The sequence below is a fragment of the Calidris pugnax genome, unplaced genomic scaffold (genome assembly GCF_001431845.1).
Source record: "Calidris pugnax isolate Ruff unplaced genomic scaffold, ASM143184v1 scaffold281, whole genome shotgun sequence".
In the NCBI taxonomy this organism is placed as follows: domain Eukaryota; kingdom Metazoa; phylum Chordata; class Aves; order Charadriiformes; family Scolopacidae; genus Calidris; species Calidris pugnax.
Genome location: NW_015091028.1, coordinates 749,973 through 772,223, shown reverse-complemented (window position 1 = coordinate 772,223; position 22,251 = coordinate 749,973). Strand labels below are relative to the sequence as shown.

The 22,251-nt window shown below is 54.8% G+C and overlaps 2 protein-coding genes across 2 annotated transcripts in view; one reads left to right on the top strand and one right to left on the bottom strand.

The window, feature by feature from the left end:
* The window catches only part of LOC106896192, a 16,016-nt gene extending 871 nt beyond the window's left edge, over positions 1-15,145 (top strand). The window contains exons 3-13 of the mRNA XM_014955975.1: positions 1,343-1,447; positions 5,607-5,738; positions 7,314-7,635; positions 8,234-8,497; positions 8,708-8,824; positions 9,904-10,005; positions 10,362-10,484; positions 10,725-10,820; positions 11,184-11,279; positions 12,310-12,386; positions 13,892-15,145. Of these exons, the coding sequence (XP_014811461.1) occupies positions 1,343-1,447; positions 5,607-5,738; positions 7,314-7,635; positions 8,234-8,497; positions 8,708-8,824; positions 9,904-10,005; positions 10,362-10,484; positions 10,725-10,820; positions 11,184-11,279; positions 12,310-12,386; positions 13,892-13,933 (1,476 nt within the window). The 3' untranslated portion in view covers positions 13,934-15,145. The remainder of the gene's footprint in view (positions 1-1,342; positions 1,448-5,606; positions 5,739-7,313; positions 7,636-8,233; positions 8,498-8,707; positions 8,825-9,903; positions 10,006-10,361; positions 10,485-10,724; positions 10,821-11,183; positions 11,280-12,309; positions 12,387-13,891) is intronic.
* Positions 15,146-17,267: 2,122 nt separating this feature from the next.
* LOC106896239 overlaps positions 17,268-22,251 on the bottom strand; it is a 16,705-nt gene continuing 11,721 nt past the window's right edge. The window contains exons 3-7 of the mRNA XM_014956050.1: positions 20,989-21,318; positions 20,608-20,877; positions 20,369-20,428; positions 19,255-19,303; positions 17,268-19,028 (exon numbers count right to left, since the gene is read on the bottom strand). Of these exons, the coding sequence (XP_014811536.1) occupies positions 19,025-19,028; positions 19,255-19,303; positions 20,369-20,428; positions 20,608-20,877; positions 20,989-21,318 (713 nt within the window). The 3' untranslated portion in view covers positions 17,268-19,024. The remainder of the gene's footprint in view (positions 19,029-19,254; positions 19,304-20,368; positions 20,429-20,607; positions 20,878-20,988; positions 21,319-22,251) is intronic.

Below are 22,251 nucleotides of genomic sequence, written 5' to 3'. Positions count from 1 at the left end.
CCATCCCTCTCCTGGTTTCTTGTGCCCCCCCAGAGAGCTCTGCTGAGCCCCCCCAGCCTGGCCGCTGCCCTGGGGTGGCTGGTGGCTTTGCCCAGCTGCCTGCTGAGCCCCAGTGACCCCCACACCAGCGCCGTCGGAGCTGGCTGTCTGCTGGGGGGGACTGGCCGAAGCCCCCTTGCAGGCGGAGGAGCTGGTTGTGGCACTTGGCAATTGGGTTTGGCGATTCTGCTCATGTGGTTTGGGCTACTGGGAGCTTAATTTGTCTGTCCTGGCTGCAGGACGTGAAGAGCAATAGGTGAAGGGAGGATAAAGCTATAAAAGTCTCTGAAGCAAGTGAGAAGTCGTTTTTTTGGCGGGTTTTTTGATTTATTCAGAGCTGCACTTGTGCGTAAAACCGCTCGTTTCTAGATGATGGTTGCACCTGCTTCTTTTTCGGTTGCTCTCGTTTCTGATTCCATCACAAATGAATCTGGGGAGTTTTTGTCTGGGGGAGGTTGTCACAGTTTGTGTCAGCCACAGAGAACCTTCACGATAACCCCGCTGTTCACACGGGACAGGGGGGGTTTTGCCCTTCTGTGCAAGCCACTGCTGCCACGTTGCGTTTCCCTATCTGTCGTGGCAGTTCCCCCATTGCTGTTCTTTTGCTCTGCACCAGCAGATGTGAGACCGAGAGAGCCCATATCACTCAGCAGGATTTCATATTCTCTAACATGACATTTCATCTTTTAAAGCTGTGGGATCATTTGCAATGGGATCATTTACAATGAGATCATTTGCAAAGGGATCATTTGCAATGGGATGACGATTTGCATTTTATTTTTTTTTTGTAACGTTAGGGAAGAACAAAGATTGTTTAAGAAGTTCCACCTAAACATGAGGAGGAACTTCTTTCCTGTGAGGGTGGCAGAGCCCTGGCAGAGGCTGCCCAGGGAGGTGGTGGAGTCTCCTTCTCTGGAGACATTCAAACCCCACCTGGACACGTTCCTGTGGGACCTGCTCTGGATGGACCTGCTCTGGCAGGGGGTTGGACTAGATAATCTTCAGAGGTACCTTCCAACCCCATGGGATCCTGTGATTCTTTGTCATTTTCTGATAAGGACTTCACAGAAGAGCACACAATGTTTTTAACATTGCTCTCATGTCCTTTTCAGAGGGTGGTCCCGGCCTGTACCATGAGCTCCTGGGAAGGGACTTTACTCTGCAAATCCCACATTCCTTTTCTGTCTTCCCATCACAGCACGAATGATCTGTTGTTATCCATTAGTGTGGCTCAGGAGAAGTACTTTTAAATGCTTTTCAATGCTTTTAACGACTGCCCCATGTGAACTCTTGTGTTCCGCAGGAGGACTTGTGCAGAACATCCAGCTTCTGCAGAACATCCAGCTTCTGCAGAACATCCAGCTTCTGCAGGACCCGGCATGATCGCTCGCAGACAGGCCTCCTGTGGGTAAGTGTGGTGTCCCAGCATCCCCATCCCGTGGGGCAGCCAGCCCCCACAGCCCCCCCTCCCACAGCACCCCCTCCCACAGCACCCCCCTTCCTGCCCCCCCGTGTCTCCTCCTCACCCCTCATCTCGATGCCTCCCTGGCGTGGGTGCCCCAGCTGCTGCCAACCGATAACGCCGGATCCAACGGCACAAAAGCCCGGCCCAACCGCCGTGATGCTTCCCCAGCCCACAGCCAGCCCCTCACCCCGCCTCAGGCCTTGGCAGCCCACAAACCGCCACAGGAGGGGGAGGCAGCGGGGGGGCAGCTGCGATAACAGCGGAGAGTTTCTTTGGGCCCCCCCTTGCCCACGGAAGGCTGATTAATGTCCTCGGCAGCCCCCAGCCCCCGGGAGGGCTGTGTCACCCTGGGGTGTTTCTCTTCCCCAGACACGGACATTTTCTATCCCGCCCTTTGTTTTCGAGCTGAAGAGCAGCCAATGCACATCCCGTTCCTATAAAAGGCCAGGGAAGAGGCTGAAGTGCTCGGGATGCCTGTTCCAAGTGCTGCATTCCTGCTTCCTGATGAGAATCCCATGATATTCCCTGAAAGGGCCTCTTTGTAAGACTCCAGCGGGCTGCAGGGCGGCTCTGTTTCTGCTTTTCCATGTGGATTCTGTCAAAAGCAGCTGATAACATCGCGGCAGTGATGCTGGAGGCCAGGGGGGAGAACACAACAGCCCTGAGCGGGTGTATCTTCAGGAGTCTGATTGCTCTCTCTGCTCGTGCACGGCTCCGTCACCACTTCTGAAAATACCTGCCCCTTAAAGCAAGTGTTAGTTCCCTTTCACAGCCGCCTCTCAGCTGTGCTGGGGCCCCGGGGGAGGCGAGAGGTTCCCCTCAAGAGAGAAAGCAGTGGGACTGGGGGCAGCTCTAACCCACCCCCCTGCCTTGCACCGTCCCCTCTTCCCCCAGAGGCTGCCCCCAGAGGGCTGGTCTGCTGGCGGCAGGGGGAAGGGAAGAGGAAGAGGAGGAGGAGAAGGGATTTGGTTTCCAGAGGAGCAGCAGCACGTTGAGCAAGAGGTGCAGAATGTGCCCTCCTTCCAAATCCGCCTTGTCTCCATCTCCTGGCATGTCGTGGGTTGGGCTGGCCTGGCCACTGAAATGCTCTCTTCTGGGAGAGGAGGAGAGAAAGACAGTTGCGAGTTTAAAAAGAAACTAAACATAGAATAAAAAGAAAATAATGAAATATATACAAAGGCAGTGTCAAGTTTCCAGGATGATGACTATCACGCCACCGCAGACTCTGGGAAAGTCCCAGCGATGGACAGGAACTGGATTCCAGATCTGGATTGAGGAAGGCAGAGGTTGGGAGCAAAGGCAGACAAAGAGAGCTCTCCTCAGACACCGGCCATTGAAGGAAGAGCTGGCCCTTTGATCCCTCAGCTTTATACCCAGCGTGGTGCCAACAGGATGGAACACCCCCTCGGTCAGTTTGGGGTCCCCTCTCCCGTCCCCTCCTCCCCGCGGGTGGGACCCCTCTGTCCTTCTCCACTTCCCTCCCTCCAAGGGGGCAGATACGGAAGCGAGCTGAGCTGGGCTGTTACAGCAATAAATACAAGCAGGAGCCTCCCCAAACACCGTTCCTCGGCATAAAGGAGACCCAGCCGGGTCCCAGCGCTCCGGAGGCAGACGGCAGCCTGAGGGATACACCGGGAGTTTCCCAGAGCTCAGGCTGTCAGCAAAGGCTCAGCTGAAAACCCAAATTACTGAAGAGAAAATTCTGTTTTAGCTGAAAGCAGGACACAGGAAAAGCCTGACCCTCCTTCCCCCTGGTACCCAGCTGCATGGGCAGGAAGAAGGTCATTTCCACACCTGTTTGGATTTGTTTGGACAAAGGAAATCCCCTGGCTCCGAGGAACATAAACACTTTTTGCACAGCTCTTGTTGCAGCCTGGAAAGGGGTCTGAGAGCTGCACAGGCAAGAGTGGTTCTTACTCCCCTGTGGAGAGCCACAGACGGTTCTTGCCCAAAGCTCAGGAGCGAGAGGTACCAGCGAAAATGGTTTAAAAAAGAGGCTCATTTTGGCACCACAGCCCTCCCGTCTCAAGCCCTCCCCCAGGATCTCAGGTGTGTTTTGTTTTGGGTTTTTTTTGGTTGGTTTTTTTGGGGGTTTTTTTGGGGTTTTTTTGTGTGTGTGTGGTTTTTTTGTTTGTTTTTTGGTTTTTTGTGGTTGGACTCAATGATCTCAGAGGTCCCTTCCAACCACTAAGATTCTGTGATTCTGTGTTTTGCAAAGGAAAAGGAGACACGGTCTCCTGCTGCTTCTCCACTGCTAATTAGACCTGTGGGTTAACGAGCAAAGGGAATACCAGTTGCGAGGCAATCCTACAGCAGAAGCTACAGGATTTGCCGTGGTCTCCCCGTAGCCACGGACCGAGGAGGAGCACAACGAGGAGTTCCCATAAGGCAGGATGGCATTCCCACAGCCAGCTCCCCCAGGCAGCCAGCACCAGCCACTCTGTCCCACATAATGCAGCTTTTTAGCTGCACAGAAGTTAAATCACCCTTAACTCGGGTGATTTTCTCCGGAACCTTATTTCCTAAATTCCTTTCAGCAAGGCAGAAACCAGGGATGTGCAGTTGGCTCCTCTGCTGGTGGGGACGTCCTGGGCTGGAGGTTATGGGGGTGAACACCACGTCCTGGGGCTCTTTTCTCCTCCCTTGGGCTTTGAGGCGTTTTTTTTCTTTCTCTTCCTCTTCTTGGGGCCATGGCTCTGGGCTGGGGGCTGCTTGGCCTGGTCCAGGAGATGGTCCTGCAGCTCCAGGGTGGAAATGGCTTCCCTGCCAGATGCTGCTCTGCTGTTTGCCAGGTTCCCCGGAGGAAAGCTGGGTGCTGCCAGGAGGTTGTGTCTCTCCTCAAACACACCTCCTCACCTCTGTGTCAGAAGTCACCTCAGCACCGCCAGTCTCAGTCTCTTTCCAAAATGAACCACATCTCCCAAACAGACCGTCTTGGCCTCTTCTGGTCCCGGCTGGATTCTAGTCAATCATAGAATTGTCTAGATTGGAAGTGACCTTTAAGATCCTGGAGTCCAACCCCTACCCCAGTGCTGCCAAGTCCACCACTGAAACATGTTCCTTAAACTGAGACTGATCACAGGGCAGTGAAAAGCCTTTGGCAAAACCTCGTCCCACTGTCCACTTCCAGGCTGTCCTCCGCCCTCACCCTGATCCAGAGCCTTGCAAAACTCAGCAGTGAATGCAATCCCTGTTGTCCAAAAGCCAAAGCTTTCCCTCTGGCTCCACAAACCAGCTCTGAGCTCTGTTCTCCTTCCAGTAATGTGTGTTGCAGCCAGGGGGGTTGTTCTCGAGCTCTCCCATCCCCACTCGTTGGGGTAGGGGAGGTGTTGCAGTCTCTGTGGTGAAGAAACTAAGGCAAAAGGTCTCTAAAAAAAAAAGTTGGAGAAGACCCGGAGAACAGCAGCCAAAAGGATTGAGAGCTTGGAAGGAGAGATGGAAGAATCTGGGAGCTTTCAGGGTGGAGAGGTGGGGTGGGAATGGGACGGATGGAGGTTTCCAAAGTCGTGAAGGTGACGCATAAGGCAGATGTGTGGGACAAGAGTCAGGGCTGATGAGAGTTAAACTGAGAAGAGAGAGTGTCTGTGTAGGTGTTGGGGTGTTACCGTGTGGCTCCTGCTACCCGGGGAGGCTGTGGAGGAGGTTGCTAAAGGCAAATGGGTAGTTTCATGGCCAGCAGCTGCAGAAATGTGTATTACAGGGAGGAGGCAGGGCTGTACCCACTGGCATGGGAAACTGGAGCTCACGGGAGGGGCTGCAGAAAGTGGCTGGGCGCTCTTGTCCCCCCCAGTAACTCCTGTGCTGGTCTTGAAGCTGTTGGGCATCAGTTGTCTTTGCGTCTTGGAGATCTTTCTTTTTTCAGTCCCTGTGGTGGATCAGTGCTGGTTTGGACAGGATGGCCGGGATGGTTTCCCTCAGTTGCGCTGTTAGGAGCGGCGTGGGCTGGGGCTGCCGAACAGCAACACCCCTGCAGGGACACCACCAATGGGGGGACACATGGAGAAGGTTGGGGGGCTCCACCACCCCTTCACTGAGCACCTTTCGCCTTTTCCAACCCCTGCGTGGCAGGTGCCAATGGTTCTTTTCACGTTGTCCTTCACAGGCCCATCCATGTTGCCTAGAGCAGCCGCCCCGAGAGCATGGTGCTGCTGAAGGGTCTCATCCCTCCTGCTGGTCTGAAGGAGCCTGCGGTGCTTCACCATGTCAGCTTGGTTGCAGGTGGCTGCCACAGGCTGTGAGTATGCAAAGTAGCTTGGGTGGGGATTACGTCTCCTCAGAGAGCACGTGCTGACAGTGTCTCTGTGCCCTCTGTGCACCTCTGCTCCGGGCTGTGGTGGTGTTGGTAAAGGTGTGTGTCCTGGGGAGCCTCATCCCCCCCAGTGCTGCAACATCCCCGTAGCTGGGTACCACCATCATCATACCTGGGTATCACCACCACCCTACCTGGGTACCACCATCATCATGCCTGGGTACCACCACCACCCTACCTGGGTACCACTGTCACCCTACCCGGGTACCACCATCCCCACACCTGGGTACCACCACACCTGGGTACCACCACCATCATCATGCCTGGGTATCACTGTCGCCACACCTGGGTACCACCATCCCCACACCCGGGTGCCACCACCATCTCTCCTCCGCTGCATGCCTAAGGACACCTTCCCTCCGAGCCTCTTCTCCCCTCTCTGACCACGGCTTGCCCTCCACCCTCCCACCCTTCCCTGAGGCTCTGAGCCTCCCCTCCAGCATCTTTCCTCTCTGCTCAGCCCAGCTTTCCTTCAGACCCCTGCTCCTCAACATGTTCCCTCATCAGCAACCAGCATAACCTTTTAAACCTGCTAAAAGCCACTCCAGGGTGACAGTTCTGGCAGATTTTGGGGGGGAGCTGGAGATACCAGAGGTGACTTTCCCCTTGCTAAGTCCCTTTACGCCAGCAGTGCTACTGTGGGATTATCATCCCAGGGTTTTGTACAGCCAAGGGTGAGTTTCAGGGTCACATTTGCAGACTGACCCCCCCCGACATGAGCTCCATTTTCTCCTGGGGAAAGCACAAAACATTCTCAAGGCAAAAGCTCTTGTGTAAAGACCTATTGAGATGCCTTTTCCTGTTAAAAGCAGTTCATCTACAGGGCAGATACAGCCGTTGCATTACTCAGAGGTGCCGTGATTCATGATGAATGAGTACCTTCCACACACATAAGGTCACTGGGCATGTCCCTGAGTGGGAGCATCCGTTCTGCAGGGCTGCACCCCGTCTTGAGAGGGTGGTGAGGCTGAAGGTGCCTGTGGGTCACCACAGCTCTCAGACACCGGTTATTTCTCAGCCAGGACCACACAGTCCTGACAAAAAGGCATTTCAGAGCTTGTTTTCCCAGCGGTGCTCTCCCTTCCCGGTGCCAAGGGAGCAGCTCCAGCTCCAGGGGTGAGGCTGCACTGGTTCTGGTCCCTGTTAGCAACTCCTGATGTGCAGAGTAACCTCCAAAAGTCCAGGTTCCCATCATTTTGACTCCAAAGGGCAAGGAATTGTCTTACCCATCTAAGAAGCATTTAGATAGCACACCAACAAAAAAGTCACATTTTTCATCTTATTGTTTTAGTCTTAAAAATGTTACATTTTTTAAGAGGAAGGAAATCAGATAAGTGACATGATGCACTCCAGAAAGTCAGTTGGTAACTTGTGCCTAAATAAATAAACAAACAAATGGGGTGTGCAAGCAGATTAAGTTGCTTTTTGGCTTTTGCTTCAAAACTAACCCATCCTGCTCTGGCATGTCTCCCGTTTCCAGACCTGTTGGTGGTTTTGCAGGCGTCCTGCAGGGTGGTGGAAATCACAGAGAGGAGAACGGTGGCTGCGGGTTCCTCCGTCCTGCTGCACGCCCCCGAGATCCAGAACGTCAACTTCACGGAGTGGGAGTTCATCAGAAACACCACCCCGGAGTTCATCCTGCAGTACTATGCGGATTACCAGTCTCCCACCATCTACACGGCCTACCAAGGCAGGGTGGTTTTCTACCCAGAGAACGGCTCCCTCCTCCTGCAGAGCGTGCAGGAGGCAGACACAGGCATCTATAAGGCAACAGTTGACCTGATGCAGGACAAAGCACGGACGACCCTCCTTGAAGTTATCCGTAAGTCCAAATGTGGTGGGAGAGGGTGGTTTCCCCCAGACAAAGATGGGGACCAGGAGAGAGTCATAGAATCTGCTGCGGTTCGGGCTGGGTTGGCCACTACAACAACCAGCAGATGCTTCTATTTTACCCCTCTCCCCTTCAGAGAAGAGAAGGCATCTCCCTCTGGAGGAGAGGAGAGAGGACGAGAGGGAGGGAGAGGGATGTATGAGTGGAAAAGAAACCCGACTGCTTTAATGAAATATTAATAAGAAAATAATACGAAGAAAAAGAGTGAAACAGTAAAAAGAAAATAATGAAATATACACGATATATACTGAACCCCATGGAGCTGTCCCTCCCAGGATGGCGACTGCGTTCGAAGAAGAAAGCAGATGTCTCCATCCCTGCTACCACACCATCCCTAGGATGGTGGGTGTTGCCCTGCTCCTGCAGTATCTTCTCTCCCTCCAAACTGACCTGGGGGGTAAATCAGAAGGGAAGGACCTGCTCTGTCCCCAGGGGGCTCGGTATTCTTGCACGTTGGCCAGTTTCAGGTCCGAAGCAGGGCAGTTCTCATGCTCCTGGGAGTGTTACCACGCTGCTCTCTGCTTTTCAGAGCCCGTGCCCCAGCCTGAGCTCCAGTACAGTTCAAACCTGGCGGGTTCTCCCATTGAGCTGGTCTGCGTGGTGCCAGAGGGAAGGGTGGATTCCATGTCCTGGAAGAAGGACGGACAACCCCTTTCCCCAGAAAAGTGCTATGGGCTCTCTGGAGACACGCTGCAGATAAGGAAGGGGGAGAAGTCAGACTGCGGCTGCTTCTCCTGCAACATCAGCAACGTGATAAGCTGGAAGGAGGCAAAGCTGAACCTGATGGTGACAGGTTAGTCTTGCCCTGCCTTGGCAGGTCCAGCGGTTTGTCACAGGTCCACCCCACAGGGTGGGCCATAGTCTCTCATCAACTTTCCCTAGCAAGGAAGGTGCCAGGACTCATCCCTTGGATTTTCCAGCGTTTTTGTGGTTTCCTGGGATCACTGCTGTGTGTTTCGGGGTTGTCCCCAGCACGGGGTTTCTCTCCTGCCCTGCCTTGCAGGTCTGCCCCCTCCTCTGCGCCACGTGCGGAGGGTGGCCGTCGTCGCGCTGATGTTCCTCACCGCCTCCACCATCGGCTTCATCGTCCTGCTCCGTCAGCTGAGGGAAAGCAGTTCAGGTGAGTGCCAGGACTGCACCCTGGTCCCCAAAATAAACCCTCCTCTCCTCACCCTGGGCAGGGCAGGCAGCAGAAAGCCTCAGCTGAGCCCTTTCTCTCCTCTCCCCCTAATTCATTTGAGTTGTGGGAGAAAATGTGTTCGGCTCCTGCGTTTCTTCTTACGCCTCTGTAGCTTGCACAGAAAATAAAAACTCCCCAGAAGCAGCTAATCCCAAAGGGCTTTGGAGAGATGGAGCCAGAAATATCACAGCACCAAGCGTATGGGTCATTCCTCAGGCTTCCCGAGGAAGAAATAAACAGTGCAGGTCACACAGGCTCCAAGGGAAGAGCCTTCCTGCCTGGAGATGGCCAAAGGTCATGTCTTGTGGGTTTTGGTGGCCAAGCACGCTGGTGTTTGGGTCATGGCATTGGATCCGTGCCCAACTGGATCCGTGAGGGCTTCTGTAGCAACACAGATATTAATGGGAAGCACACGTAAAGATGGAGCCAACAGCAAATCTTCCCACACAGTCTCTGTAATCTGCTAGAGCCTTCTTCTGCCCACCAGGAATGATCTCCAGCATAACAGGGACCATCTGGAGAGCAGAGGTGAAGCCCTACAGCTGACAGGAAAGTTCTCCCATGTGTGTTCAGCATGAAACTCTGGGGACATGGGCAGGTTGTGGTGTCAGGACTTGCCTTTGCGGGGGTAATCCCCCCTGAGGAGCACTCCAGGCCTGGTGCTTGGGGCAGGAGCTTGTGCCACATGGGCTTTCCCCCATGAAATGGGTCTCCAGAGGAAACCCAGCACTTGTCAGGTCATTACAGGAGGCAAAAACTGGGGCAGAAGTGTTGTAAAGCAGCTCACCAGGTGGAATTGGTGCCTGGTTCAGTGTGGAATGACCCCAAATCTGGCTGGTTTCTCCTGGTTCCTCCTGAAGTCAAAGCAAGCCCTTGAAAGTTCACCGGTTCCTCAGGGTTTCTAAACCTCAGGGCTTCAGTTCTTTATGAGAACCCGGGCTTGTTGTTTATCATCTCCCCTTTGCAGGCTACACCCATCCTGTTTGTGCGGTACTGAGTACGTTTGCCTTTTTTCCCAGGAAAGGAAGCATTGAAACATCTAATTCTGTTCACCCATGAAATGCTGTGGATCTCCTCTCTCCTCCTGTTTTCCGCCTCCATCGTCTGGATGTGGGAAGAAGGTAGGAGTCATTTAACCTGCTTTATTCTTGATTGCTTCAGTGTCTCATCTTTCTTTTTCCTCCAGGTCTTGACAGTAGCATCTTTGATGGATAAAAACCATTCTCAGCTGTAGGATGTGGTCCCCTGGCCAGCAGGACTGAGCCAGTCCCACTTCCAGACCCATCCCCAGGCCATAGGGAACCTTCTTGGCTGTAGTCCTGCTGCCATTGCACAGCCCCGTTGCACGGGGTGGTGGACCCTGCACTCTCAGACACAGCAGTTGGGTGCGGGGCCACCACAAGCCAACTTTCCTTGCCTTGTTCTCAGACCTCCCCCAGTTTCCGTCTCACCTTCTGGTTTACTTCTGCTCCCACAGGTCCTTCTGCTGCCTTCTTCTTGTTTGGGTTGTTCTTCTTGCTTGCGGTGCTAGGAAGCACCCAGGTGGCAGTGGCAATGGTGTGGAGACCAGCAGCTCTTGGCCACTTCAAAAACACAGTGTGTAAGTTGCTGTTTATGGTCTAAATCTCTGGTGGGAAAGGCCTGATACGACCCCAGGAGTAAACTCCTCAGGTTTTCTCTGCCGGGAGGGAACGGCGGCTCGGCACGCTGCTGTGGCACAGGTCCACAGACATTCTGCATGCCTTGCCCACCCTCCCACCAAAGCCCAGCTCCTCCCCATGCCAGCTGACATTCCTTATGCATTTTCCTCTCATCCCACAACTATTTTTCCCTCTCCCAGGGCACCAAGTTATCCGGAACTCCATAGCCCCCACAACGCTGATCGTCAGCTTGTTGTTCTCCACCCTCTTGCTCCATAATACCCAGCAGCTCCATGGTAAGGGATGGCCTGGGTTTGGACCACCCATGCCCTTGCTGACCTTTCTTCTGGGGAGCTGTGGGGTATCTGAGGGGGGGTTTTCACTCAGGGCAGAGAGAGTCCTTAGGTGGCTTTGCATGGCTGGTTCTTCAAGAAACCTTGTTGTTGTTGAGGCAGTGGTGGCAGCTCCACACTGAGAGGGAAGGTCATAGCTCTTACATAGCAAAGCAAGGTTCTCCCTTGTGACTCCATGATTTGAAACACAGGGATCCCCCTTCACCATCACATAGGAAACCGTTGGATTAAATTCACTAAATGTTCAAAGGGGGGTTGTTGGCCAGAGAAGCAACTGCTGACAAGTTCTCCCTTTCTCCTTGGCAGAGCGAGGCTGCTCAGAGGCCGTGGATCTGACCCTCAGCTGTGTGTTGGCTGCGGTAACCATCCTCCTAACGCTGCTGGTAAACATCCTCCTGTGCTGTAAGTACCCCCGTGGCTTCCTTCCAGCAACTGTCACCATCTGCCCAGCCATGGAGACGCCTGCAGGCTCAGCTCTCACACCCTCCCCCACCAGCAGGAGCAAGGAAAGACGCTTTTCAGTCAGATAAAAGCTGGACTTTAGAAGAACAGGATTGTTCAAATCAGCTGAGGACCCAGCTCTGGTGTCCATCCTTTTAGAAAAGCCACCGTAGGCACTGGTACCTGTCTGTGGTCCTCGTCAGCACCTCTGCTTTGTCCATGGATGCTCAAGGAGAGCGAGTTCTTCCTCCAGAATGGCCTACCATGGTCTTCCCTAGTGATAGCCATACCCTGGTCAAAAAGTCCTTAGCTACAACAAGCTTTGGGAGGAGAAAACTATCTGATAGACAGGTAAAAATAGGTCTGGGAACATCTTATGACCCAGGAGAACAGCTAACCAGTCATCCCAGTGAAGTGGGGCTTCCAGAGTGAACTCTGGGTGGGAGGGCAGAGATGAGGGAGGTGATTTCCATGTGTTTACCTTCTTCTTTTTAAAGTTCCTGGTTTCTGTTCTCTCGCCACGTGAATCCCCTTGTAGCCACAATTACCAGCTGCATCTGGCCTCCCCCTGCACAGGCTCTCTGGTGGCCCAGTCTTGAGGACCAGCTGGCCATCCCAGTGGGCTTCCTGAGAACGCTGGCTCAGCCTTGGGGATCACACGTAGCATCTCAGGGAACTGGCAAGAAGGAGGGTCAACAGCATGTTGGGGGGAGGAGGCCCTCAAGGAGAGGATTGAAAGGAGACCCTTGGGCTTCTCCAGAGCAGAGAGAGCATTTCCAAGTCTGAAATATGGGAAATATTGCACCAAGTCCCTAGAGCCAAAGGATTTGGACCCAGAGGGGTCACTCTCAGAGGGGTGAAAAGCTCCCACCTTCATTGGTCTCTGCCTCCGGCTTTTCTTCCCCCTGCCCATGAAGTACAGGGTGCAGCACGAACTGCCGGGGTGATGTTGGAAACCCAAGGGTTACTCAACCTTTCCTTTTATTTCCAGATCACAGGAGTAAACAGAAGGAGAGGATGACAAAAAACCAGGACACCACCCAGGACAAAAAGACCACAGTCACCTTGGTAACTCACTGCCATTAGCTGGTGCTCTGCTATCGCAAATCCTTATTATTTAATGATGAATATTAAATTCGTAATGGATATTTATGAATATTTAATTAGTAATAGCAAGGAAGCATCTGTCTGCCTTCCTGCAGAAGGCTGTGGGCTTTGTCCCCACCCTGGGGGAGACACAATGAGCTGCTGGTGCTGTGGTTCAGCTCAGTCCCATAGAATGGTTTGGGTTGGAAGGGACCTTTAAATGTCATCCAGTTCCAACCCCCTGCCATGAGTAGGGACATCTTCAACTTGACCAGGTTCCTCAAAGCCCCATCCAACCTGGCCTTGAACCCCTCCAAGGATGGGGCAGCCACAGCTTCTCTGGGCAACCTGGGCCAGGCTCTCACCACCCTCACAGCAAAAAAATTCTTCTTCATATCTAGTCTAAATCTCCCCTTCTTTAGTGTAAAACCATTACCCCTTGTCCTAGTGCTACAGACACTGCTAAAAAGTGTGTCCACATCTTTCTTCTAAGCCCCCTTTAAGCGAACCATTACCCCTTGTCCTATTGCTACAGACACTGCTAAAAAGTGTGTCCCCATCTCTCTTCTAAGCCCCCTTTAAGCACTGGAAGGGGCTCTAAGGCCTTCCTGGAGCCCCAGGTTCACACGCCCCCTCCTTCTTTCTAAGGCCTTCCTGGAGCCCCAGGTTCACATGCCCCCCCCCTTCTTGAGCTTGTCCAGGTCCCTCTGGATGGCATCCCCTGGGACCCTGGGGTCTCTGCCCCACCTTGGGGAGCTCTCCTGGCTTTGGGGGTGCAGTGGACGATGCCAGCACTGCGGGGCCACGCTCGGCTGCCCAGAGAAGCATCTCAGTGTGATGAGTATGCCAGTTCTCGGGGCTGCTGCAGTTTGAGTTGGGTAAAAACATATTCTTTGACCGTGCCTCACCCTGAAATGGGTATAAATAAGTCTTGGAGGAAAACCACAGCTCCTCCACCTACAACACCAGCACCAAGTACTACGCCTTCTGTACTCGCTTCACTCTCTCCCTCTTCCGCCCCGCGCTATCTCTGAGAAACCCCCTTTCCTTCCTCCCTCCTCCCATGCTGGCCCCAGCCCCACCTTCCTTCCCTGCGTCCTTATTTCAGAGATGCCAGAAGGATCTGGGGGTCAGGGGAGCCCCCACTTTACTCCCCCTGCAGCTGAGCCTTAGGTTGGTGTGGGCCGGGGGGGTGACGCTGCACCCCTGTGTTTTGGGGGTGCTGGAGGGTGTCATGGTGTGGGGCACGGGGGGCAGGATTTACTGCCTCCCCCCAGGGCAGTCTCTGGGGGTGAACTGGAGGAACTGGGGTGTTTATAGGAGTGTGATGACACTGTGTGCTGGGAGGGGGATGCTCGTCCCAGGGCTGGGACAACGTGCCCCCCCCCCAGCAGTATGGCTGGCTATGGGATGGTCCATAGTGTGGCTGAAGAGTTCCTGGTCCCTTTACGTACCACCAAAGGACACGGTCCCTGTGTTTTCCGCAGGTGGTGGAAAAAACCCAAGGACAGTGGCAGGAGGGGGAGTGAGGGGTCATCCCCCCACCTGCCGGGGAAGAGCCCCCCAGGAGCTGGGAAGATGCCATCGGCCCAAGGAAGACACCCATAAGCTCTGCCTGTACCCCAGCACCACCGAGGCAAGGCCTTGGACAAAAATCTTGCCAAAACGTCACCACTGAGGTCTCCAAAGGACAGCCAGAGGGGACCAGTGATGCTCCCCCCACCCACGGTCCCTGCCCGTGATCCATAAAGTGAAGGCAGAAATGGTATCACATCCCGAGCTGGAGGTGACTCCTCCCTGCTAACGCCCTCACCCCACCTGCCTTCTCTTTTAGTACATTAACAAGTCAAAAAAAAAAAAAAATGTAAATGACAATCGAGGGAACAAGCCATGTTTGAAGGAATTCAGACCAGTTTTCTCAACAGGAGTGGATACCTTGCTGCTGTTCGTTAGCGTAGCCAGCTGCAGAAGAGCAGATTAACTCCCAGCTTCAGCTGCTGGTGATTGCTCTGGTGTAAAACGCTCATTTACCCTTGTGCCCGAGCACAGCTGAGATGCTGGGCTGCCCGAGCTGCCTGTGCTGCTCTTGTTGGAGCTTGCTTTAAGCTGCCCCACTTTTGCTCTCAGCAGAGCTCTGCCCATGCCGGATTTCGGTGTCACCCCCTGCAATGTGTGACCTCACTTTCCTCCTCTTCCTGCCTTCACCAGTCCCCTTTCAATGTGCAGCGAGTGGGGCAGGTGGTTCTCAGGGGAGGCAGATCCACCATCTCACCCTCCCTTCCAGCTCCCCTTCCCTCAGCTTTGAATGGCAAATGTCTCTGTGTCGCATCATCTTCCTCGGAAAACCCAGCCCGAGCCCTTGTCCGTCTGTCCTGTGCCTGCTCCTGCCCTTCCCTGCTGCCACCTCCTCTGGGCACCACTTGGACCTCACACTCCGAACCCTGGAGAGGATGCCTTGCCTTTGGGCAGGAAAGGCAGCTCTGTGAGTACTCCTCTGTAAAGCAGGGTGGCATTTTTAAGCGTATTTTTTGATAGAAACTAGATTTCCCTGAGCTGATTTCCCTTCCGTGGGCCTTTTAACCAGCCTTGTGTTCATGCCGCGCCCCTCAGCAGCTCCCTTTGATGTTCATAGCATTTTAGCTGTGGTTGGAGTAAGTTCTGCCAGCTCTAAAACATGTTCAGCTGTTAAATAAAAAAAAAAAAAAAACAAACCCACACACACAAGGAAAAAAACCCCACCTGATAGGGCTTTTTAATTTGCTCAGTTATAGATTTCACCTGGATGTGTCTGTGTGTACCCTTATTTTGCTTCCTCAATCAGAAGGTGACTCCAATCTGTTCCCAATCCTGCTCACGGGCTGGATCCTGCCCTGGTGGGGGCTGGAGCAGGTTTCCCTGCCCTGGGGTGAGTTTGGGGCTCTGCTGAGGGGAAAGGACAAATACAAGCAGATGAAGATGCAGCCTGGGTAGTCACAGGTGAAAGAGGATGGTGCCAAAGACCAAAAATCACCAGTCACCAATTGATGGGCCACCAAGAACTGGAGAGCTTTGGAGAGGACAAACCCGGAGCTTGGTAAGAGGAGGGAAGCGGGAGGAAGGTGAGGATTTGGGATATTTGGGACTGGGCAAAACTTACAGAGGAATGGTTGGGGGAAGAGGCAGAGAGGAGGAGGGTAAAAGGGGGTGGGTGTGTGTGAGTAGAGCTTGTCTCACCAATCCCTGATCACCCGAATCTGCCCCAGCTGCTAATTAAAGCCTTCCTTCCCCAGCGGTGTCATCTCCCTCCGCACGGTGGGCACTGGGGGGGGAGGCACCAGGAGCATCCCTGAACCGCGGCTGGGTACCCGGGAGCCTGAAACAGCCCCAGATACCCCCTGTAACCACAGAAACGGGGAACGGAAAAGGGGAAAATTAGTCCAAAAAAGGTGGGAAACAGCCTGGGAAAGCAGAAATCGGTGACAGGTATCGGCTGCTTCAGCTGGAGGAAGAGAGAAACAGCCCAAGGGGGCAAGAATGGGTCTGAGAAAAACAAAAAAAAAAAAAAAAAAAAAAAAAAATCATCTCTGGGGTGTTCAGGTGGCACCGAAATCTCCGCTCCAAAGAGCGGTGTCCTGCGCCCCCTCGAGTCGCTATGGTATAAAAACTACTCGCTTTCCACCCAAAATGCCCCTCTCCCTGCAAGGATTTCCCTGCGTGAGCGGGGAGCGGCTCCGGGGGATGCTCGCCAGGCTCCGGGTTCCCTGATGTGGCTCATCCAGGAGAGGAGATTTGGTCCAGCATCGCTGGCCTCCTTCCTGGAGCAGTCTGAGGAGCGCTGCACCCGTAACATGTCAAATAATACATATTTATATAGGTATTCATACAGTAAATTAATCATAGATATACCCACTTCTAATATTGATATGTAGATATTGAGATCTGAGGCTGCGAAGCTACTGGCTGCTTTTAGCAGTGGCAATTTTGGTAGTAGCTTGAAGTATATATATAGAGAGAGACTTGCTTTTCTGGGAGTAATTTTATAGTAACTTGCAATATATACTTTGCTTTCCCAGCAGTAATTTGTTTGCCTGGCAAACCTGAGGACGCCCAAACGCTTCTGCTGCTTGGGCGAGGCGCTCGCTCGGATTTTTGTCTGGGCTGCTCCACCAAAACGATTGAATTTCACCATCTTTTGCTCCCAGCTTCACCCAGGCTTCCCAGGGAGGAGGAAGAGCCACGGGAGGGAGGAAGGACACAAAGGCAGAAGGATGGGGGTGTGGAGATGGGCACTGACAGCATCTCTTCCCCAGGCACATCCCAGCGTATCCGACGTGCTCCGGACCCCAGACACAGGGATCTATTGTCTGGGGGCACATTTAAACCCTCCATGTCCCCTGTCTCCTTCCCAAGGGCTATTTTTCCCCACCAGATTTGGCCGTTACAACCCACAGAGGGATTTCCTGCAGCCTAGAAGGTGGTTTTTTCTGATGACAAACCCAGCTACTCTGCACAAACCTGCACACAGAGGCCTCCAGATGAACCCCCAAGATAGAGCCTCCCCGGAAAAACCCCAGAGGCATCTCTGACCCCATCTGGCTCGGGTGGCATCCTCTCACAAGTCCAGCCCCCCCGGGACTACGGGTGGTGCCAGGGCGGCCGCTTGCCAGGCCACGGTGACTCAGGGAACTGCTACAGGTTAAAAATACCCTCCCCCAGCTCGGAGCAGGGTTCTCGGGTTGGTTTTAACCCCGAGGGGTGATTTCCCACCCCAACAGAGCAGGGCAATGCCAGCTGGGGTAACGCACGCACTTTTATTAGTAGCAACAGACATTTTAAAAAAAAACCCCACATCGTCTCCAAAATGAGTTACAGACAACTCTCCAGAAAGTCTAAAATAGTAATTTTTTTTAAACATGCGGTTGCATTCATTTTACATCTGCTCGTGCACCAGGGAACTTGACAACCCACACTGCAGCCTAAAACTGAGGTTCAAATCTGGTTTATTCCGCCCAAACTGCTCTGCTTCCTTTAGTGCTTTAATTGCAACGTGAAATCCCAGGCTGAGAGAGGTCCCGTTGCTGGTGGCGCTTTTAGATCCCCATTTTCTCCCCAGGACTGATCTCCGCTGCACCGTCTGCCCGAGCAGGGAGGGCAGGCACTGGCCAAGATGGTCAAGCCACAAGCCAGCTCACTCTCCCATTATTTTTGGATTTGCCCCAGAAATAGATGCAGGACAGCTCAGGGACTGCTCACACCGTGGGACACAACGTGAGACTCCTGATTGCCCTTCTATTCTCCACTGAGAGGAGGTAACTCCAAGGAGACACCCCCTGCCCCAGCCAGGAAAGCCCTTTGCTGCAGAAGCAGGTCCACAAACAAGACCCAAGGAGGAGAACCATCCACCCGTAGCGTTCACTTCATGGCTGGGAATGAGGAGAAGTCCCCAGGCCACCTGCTCTGGGAGAGAAGGGACCATCCAGCAGCGACCAGAGCACCCAAACCACCTGTCCCCAGCATGGGGACCAGCTCAGATGGGGTGCTGGACCTGGGGGTGTCCCCATCAGAATGAAAGATGGGTGCAAACGCCCCGTCCTGAGGCTCACAAGGCACTTTGTGAGGTCGAGCACTCCTGAGAGAGCATCCAGTTTTCTCCAGGGTGAAGAGGCCAGTCGTGCCTCCAGGCTAATTAATTTCAACTATAGGAAAAAAAATAAGAATCCCTTGAGGAGCAAAGCCCAGAAGAGCTCTGCAGAAGCAGCAGGGGAGGGGAGGTAATGGGCCCAGGGGCTGGCGTTGGGGCTGCCCTGGCCGTATCAAAGCAGACCAAGTCTACCATCACCTCAGGAGTGGCAGAGGGGAAGGACAAGCTTCTATTGGCACACACAGGAGAGGAGTGATGTCCCCAAATCCCATCGGAGCCCAAGGCTGGAGGACAGAGGAGATGGGCTCGGCAGCATCCCTAGGTCTCCCACGCCAGGCTCTGGTGCTGCTGTAACGCAGCCACGGGGGTTCCTTTGGGGTTTCCTTCCTAAAACAAACCTACGTTGCTGCTCCCCCCTCCCCTGCCGCCTTCCACCGGCCCCGCTCGTCTCCCACCCTCCCCAGGGCACACGACAGCAAAATCCTGCCCTTTTTCCTCCCTCCAAGGGCCAAACCCAGCAGAACGCCCACGGTCTCAGCCCCCGAGCCACCCTGGCAAGTCCCAGGCCATGGTGAGGGGCTCAAGCCCTGGGGACACAGGGGCTGGCACCACGGCACGCCCCCCAGCAGCCCCAGGACCATGTGTTTGTCCAGAGGGGATGGTGGTGGCTCCTTCCAGAGCCCTCAGCCCATCCACAGGCTCTTGGCCCGCCCCGGAGGAAGGCAGGAGAGGTAGGGAGGTCTGGAGGACAGCAGCAGCAGGGTCTCCAGGCATGGCCGTGCCCACCTCTCCCCCAGGGACGTGGAAGGGGCCCTGGGGAAGAGCAGGACCACAAAGAAATAGTTCTGGACGGTGTTTTACAAATAGTTGTTGGCTTTGGCAGCTGGAGCAGTTCAGTGGTGAGCCCAGAAGAGGTTGTGATGGCATCAGGGGTCCAGCGCTCCCCAGGCAGCATCCACCACCATCGGGGGAAGGCAGGAAGGGCACAGCCAGTCAAGCTCTACCTGCAAGAAGAACAAATCCCAGTGGGGACTGTTGGGGGGGGACAACAAATCCTATAAGCCCCCGGAGCGGGCAGAGCAACCCCTCAGCTGCCTCTTACAGGGGCTGGCAAAGGACCCCAAGCCCTCCCACTTGTCTAGCAAAGACCCATCCAACGATAAGTTCTGGCTGGTAGCCACAGCTGGAGGAGCAGGGCCACCACCAGGAGAGGGGCTGGAAGCATCTTACCTACAGATGTTGCGACACGGGCGGTCCCTTCTGCACCAGACCAAGACACCTGGGGACAAACCAGTCATCATCTCCATTAAACACCCCAGAGATGGTGCTCAGGCAACATGTGGCATCACTTGGTTGGGAAACCTCAAGCCGTGAGAGGCTGCCAGCACTCCCTGAGGCAGGGCTGGTGTTTGGGGGCTGAAGGAACACACCCCCCCGTCCATCTCCACCTGCCCCAGGGGCACCAATGGTCCCACCGCTGGCCAGGGAGCCACCAGCTCCGGCCATGTCTGAGCAGGTACAAGGGGAGCGTGACGGGGACGAGGAGAGCAGGAGAACATCGATGAGCTCCTCCAGCACCTCCCCAGCGCCTGGAGGCTTTTCACAGGAAAAACCTGAAAACTTTGTGCAATAGCAAAACACACACATAAATCACCTCGGGAGAACCTCCTACTTCTATTTTAAACTGCCAGAGCCTCTTCTCAAGTCCAGACTTGGGCATTTCTTTGTTTGTTTTTTTTTCTCCCCACTCCAAGTTTGCAGACAGCAATCTCAGAATTAAAAATCCTCACTTTGCCAGGGACTGGGGATGGGCCGGAAGAAACACTCTCCAGCTCCAAAAAAGGAGGAAAAAAGCAAGACCACTGAGTAAAGCAGCACATTTCCCTTCTGCGGGCAGCAAAGCGCTGCAGACGCGGTGGGGGGACTCGGTGCTCCTGCCCTAGAAGGGATGTGTGACATCCCCCGGTGCCCATGGGACTCTGGGGGGGTTTGACCCAGACAAGGACAGCAAAGTGTAATCTCCTGCCTGTTCTGGACACCCAGGAGGCATTTTGATGCCAGCCTTGCCCTGCCCCACGTCTGGGAGCAGGGAGGAAAGGGAAGGTGACAGAGGGCAATGTCACCTCCTGGGGTCGGGACACACCCTGCTTGAAACCACAGCAGTGACAAAGCCCCAGCCCCTGCCCAGGGGACATCTGGGTGGGAAACCCAGGTCCCAGCGAGGACGTGGCCCATCAACCAGCCCAGACCCCCCTGCCCCATCCCCTCCTGCATCCACCCCCTGCCGTGGCACCCGCCAGGGACGCAGCAACCAGCCAAAAAGCCAGGGCAGAGGGTCACTCACCTGCGAGCGAGCCCACCACCACGCACGCCAGGATCACGGGCAACAGCACGTTGGCAGCATCTGCAAGGGAGAGGATCCACCGTCTCTGTGGCCGGATGGAATTTAACCCCCCACCCACACCCTCCACTCAGAAAACAGGCAGTTACAGGGCAATGGGGAGCTGGGGGAGAGGATAGGGGGGTTGGGGGGACATTTCCCCTCCTTCTTTTCCCCGGCATCAGGAAGAAACCCCCACTCACGCTGGACGTGGAGCAGGAAGGAGGTCTCGTTCTGGCTGACTTGGTTGCGCACCACGCAGGCGTAGTACCCGCTGTCGTTCATGGAGGCCTTCAGGATGCACAGGGTGCTGTTGTCCACAAACTGGATGTGGTCGCTTCCCAGCAGCAGCTCCCCATTTTTCTTCCACCAGTACAAGTCTGCCTTCCCTTCCAGGACGTTGCAAACCAGTTTGGTGTTGGCTCCTGCCTTCACTGAGGAGTTGCCCACGATTTCTGGCTCGGACAGGGGTTCTGGGAGAGACGGAGCGACTGTCAGCATCAAAACCCACGGCTCCCCGGGTGCCAGACCCAGAGGACCCTCCTCCACAGCGATTCCAGAGGCTTCGCCATCCCATCACTCACCAACAACATGGAGCTGGAACCAGCCCGTGGCCTCGGACTCGGACCTGAAGCGGTAGAGCCGGCCGTCCCCCTGCTGCAGCACCATCTGCAGCGAGAAGTCGGTCTCGTTGAACCGGGTGCGGTTCTCGTAGGGGCGAGAGGTGTTGGGGGCTCTGTCGAAGGCGTAGCTGAGGATGACCCCTTCCTGAGGGCCGGTTTTGTACTCCCAGAAGACACCTTGGCTGGCCCTGGGAGGCGGCACGGTGAGGAGCACGGTGCAGCCCACGGCCGAGACGAGTCTCTCCGAGGCCGGGCGCAGGTCGGCGGAGTAGCAGGGAGGAAGCGTGCGGGCTGGAAAAAGAAATCAGATTTTAACAGAATCGTGGTTGGAAGGGACCTTTGAGATCATCGAGTCCAATCACAGAAAAAAAAAAAAAAACAAAGAAAAAAACCACAACAGACACAACCCAACAATCCCGGGCACTAGAGCATGCCCTGAAGAGCCACATCTACACGTTTCTTCAATCCCTCCAGGGATGGTGACTCCACCACCTCCCTGGGCAGGCTGTTCCAGTGCCTGACCACTCTCTCAGGAAAGTCATTCTTCCCAATATCTAATCTAACCCTCCCCTGCCCCAACTTCAGACCATTTCCTCTGCTCCTGGCATTATTCACGTGGGAGAAAAGGCCAACCCCCACCTCTCTACACCCTCCCTTCATGTTACTCTACAGCTGCTGAGATTCAGCTTCCTCCACCTGCAGGGTGCCCGAAAAAGCCCTCCCTGGCTCAGCCGTGCTGCAAACCACAGGGCTGGGCTCGCCATCATTTAGTTTTTTAAGCAGCGAGAGGGAAAAGCAGGAGGTCCCGAAAATTGTGTACAAGTTCCCTTCATATCTCTCACCCAAAAATCACAGTTCTTCGCCTCAGAGCTCAGTTCATGGGCCTGCACCACTCATTGACCTGCACCCCAGGACGGCTCCTGGGGACCCCACTGCCCCCGGGTCCCACCGGGGAGCCCCCTCCTCCCTCCGGCTCCACCGGGGGCACAAAGCCCGGGGTGACCGAGCCCTCACCGCCCACAACCGCTTTCCCGTCGGATCACGGCCAAAAAAAAGGGCTCTAAGAGAGGAGGGGGCCCGCGAGCCCCTTCCCCATCTGCCTTTAAAAGCTTTTGGCCGGGGAAAATTCGGGGTTCGGGAGATCCCGGGACCGGCCTCGGCTTGTTCTATCAGGAGCCCGGGGAGTCTCCTCCGGGCTCGGCGAGGTGCAACCCCCCCCCGGAC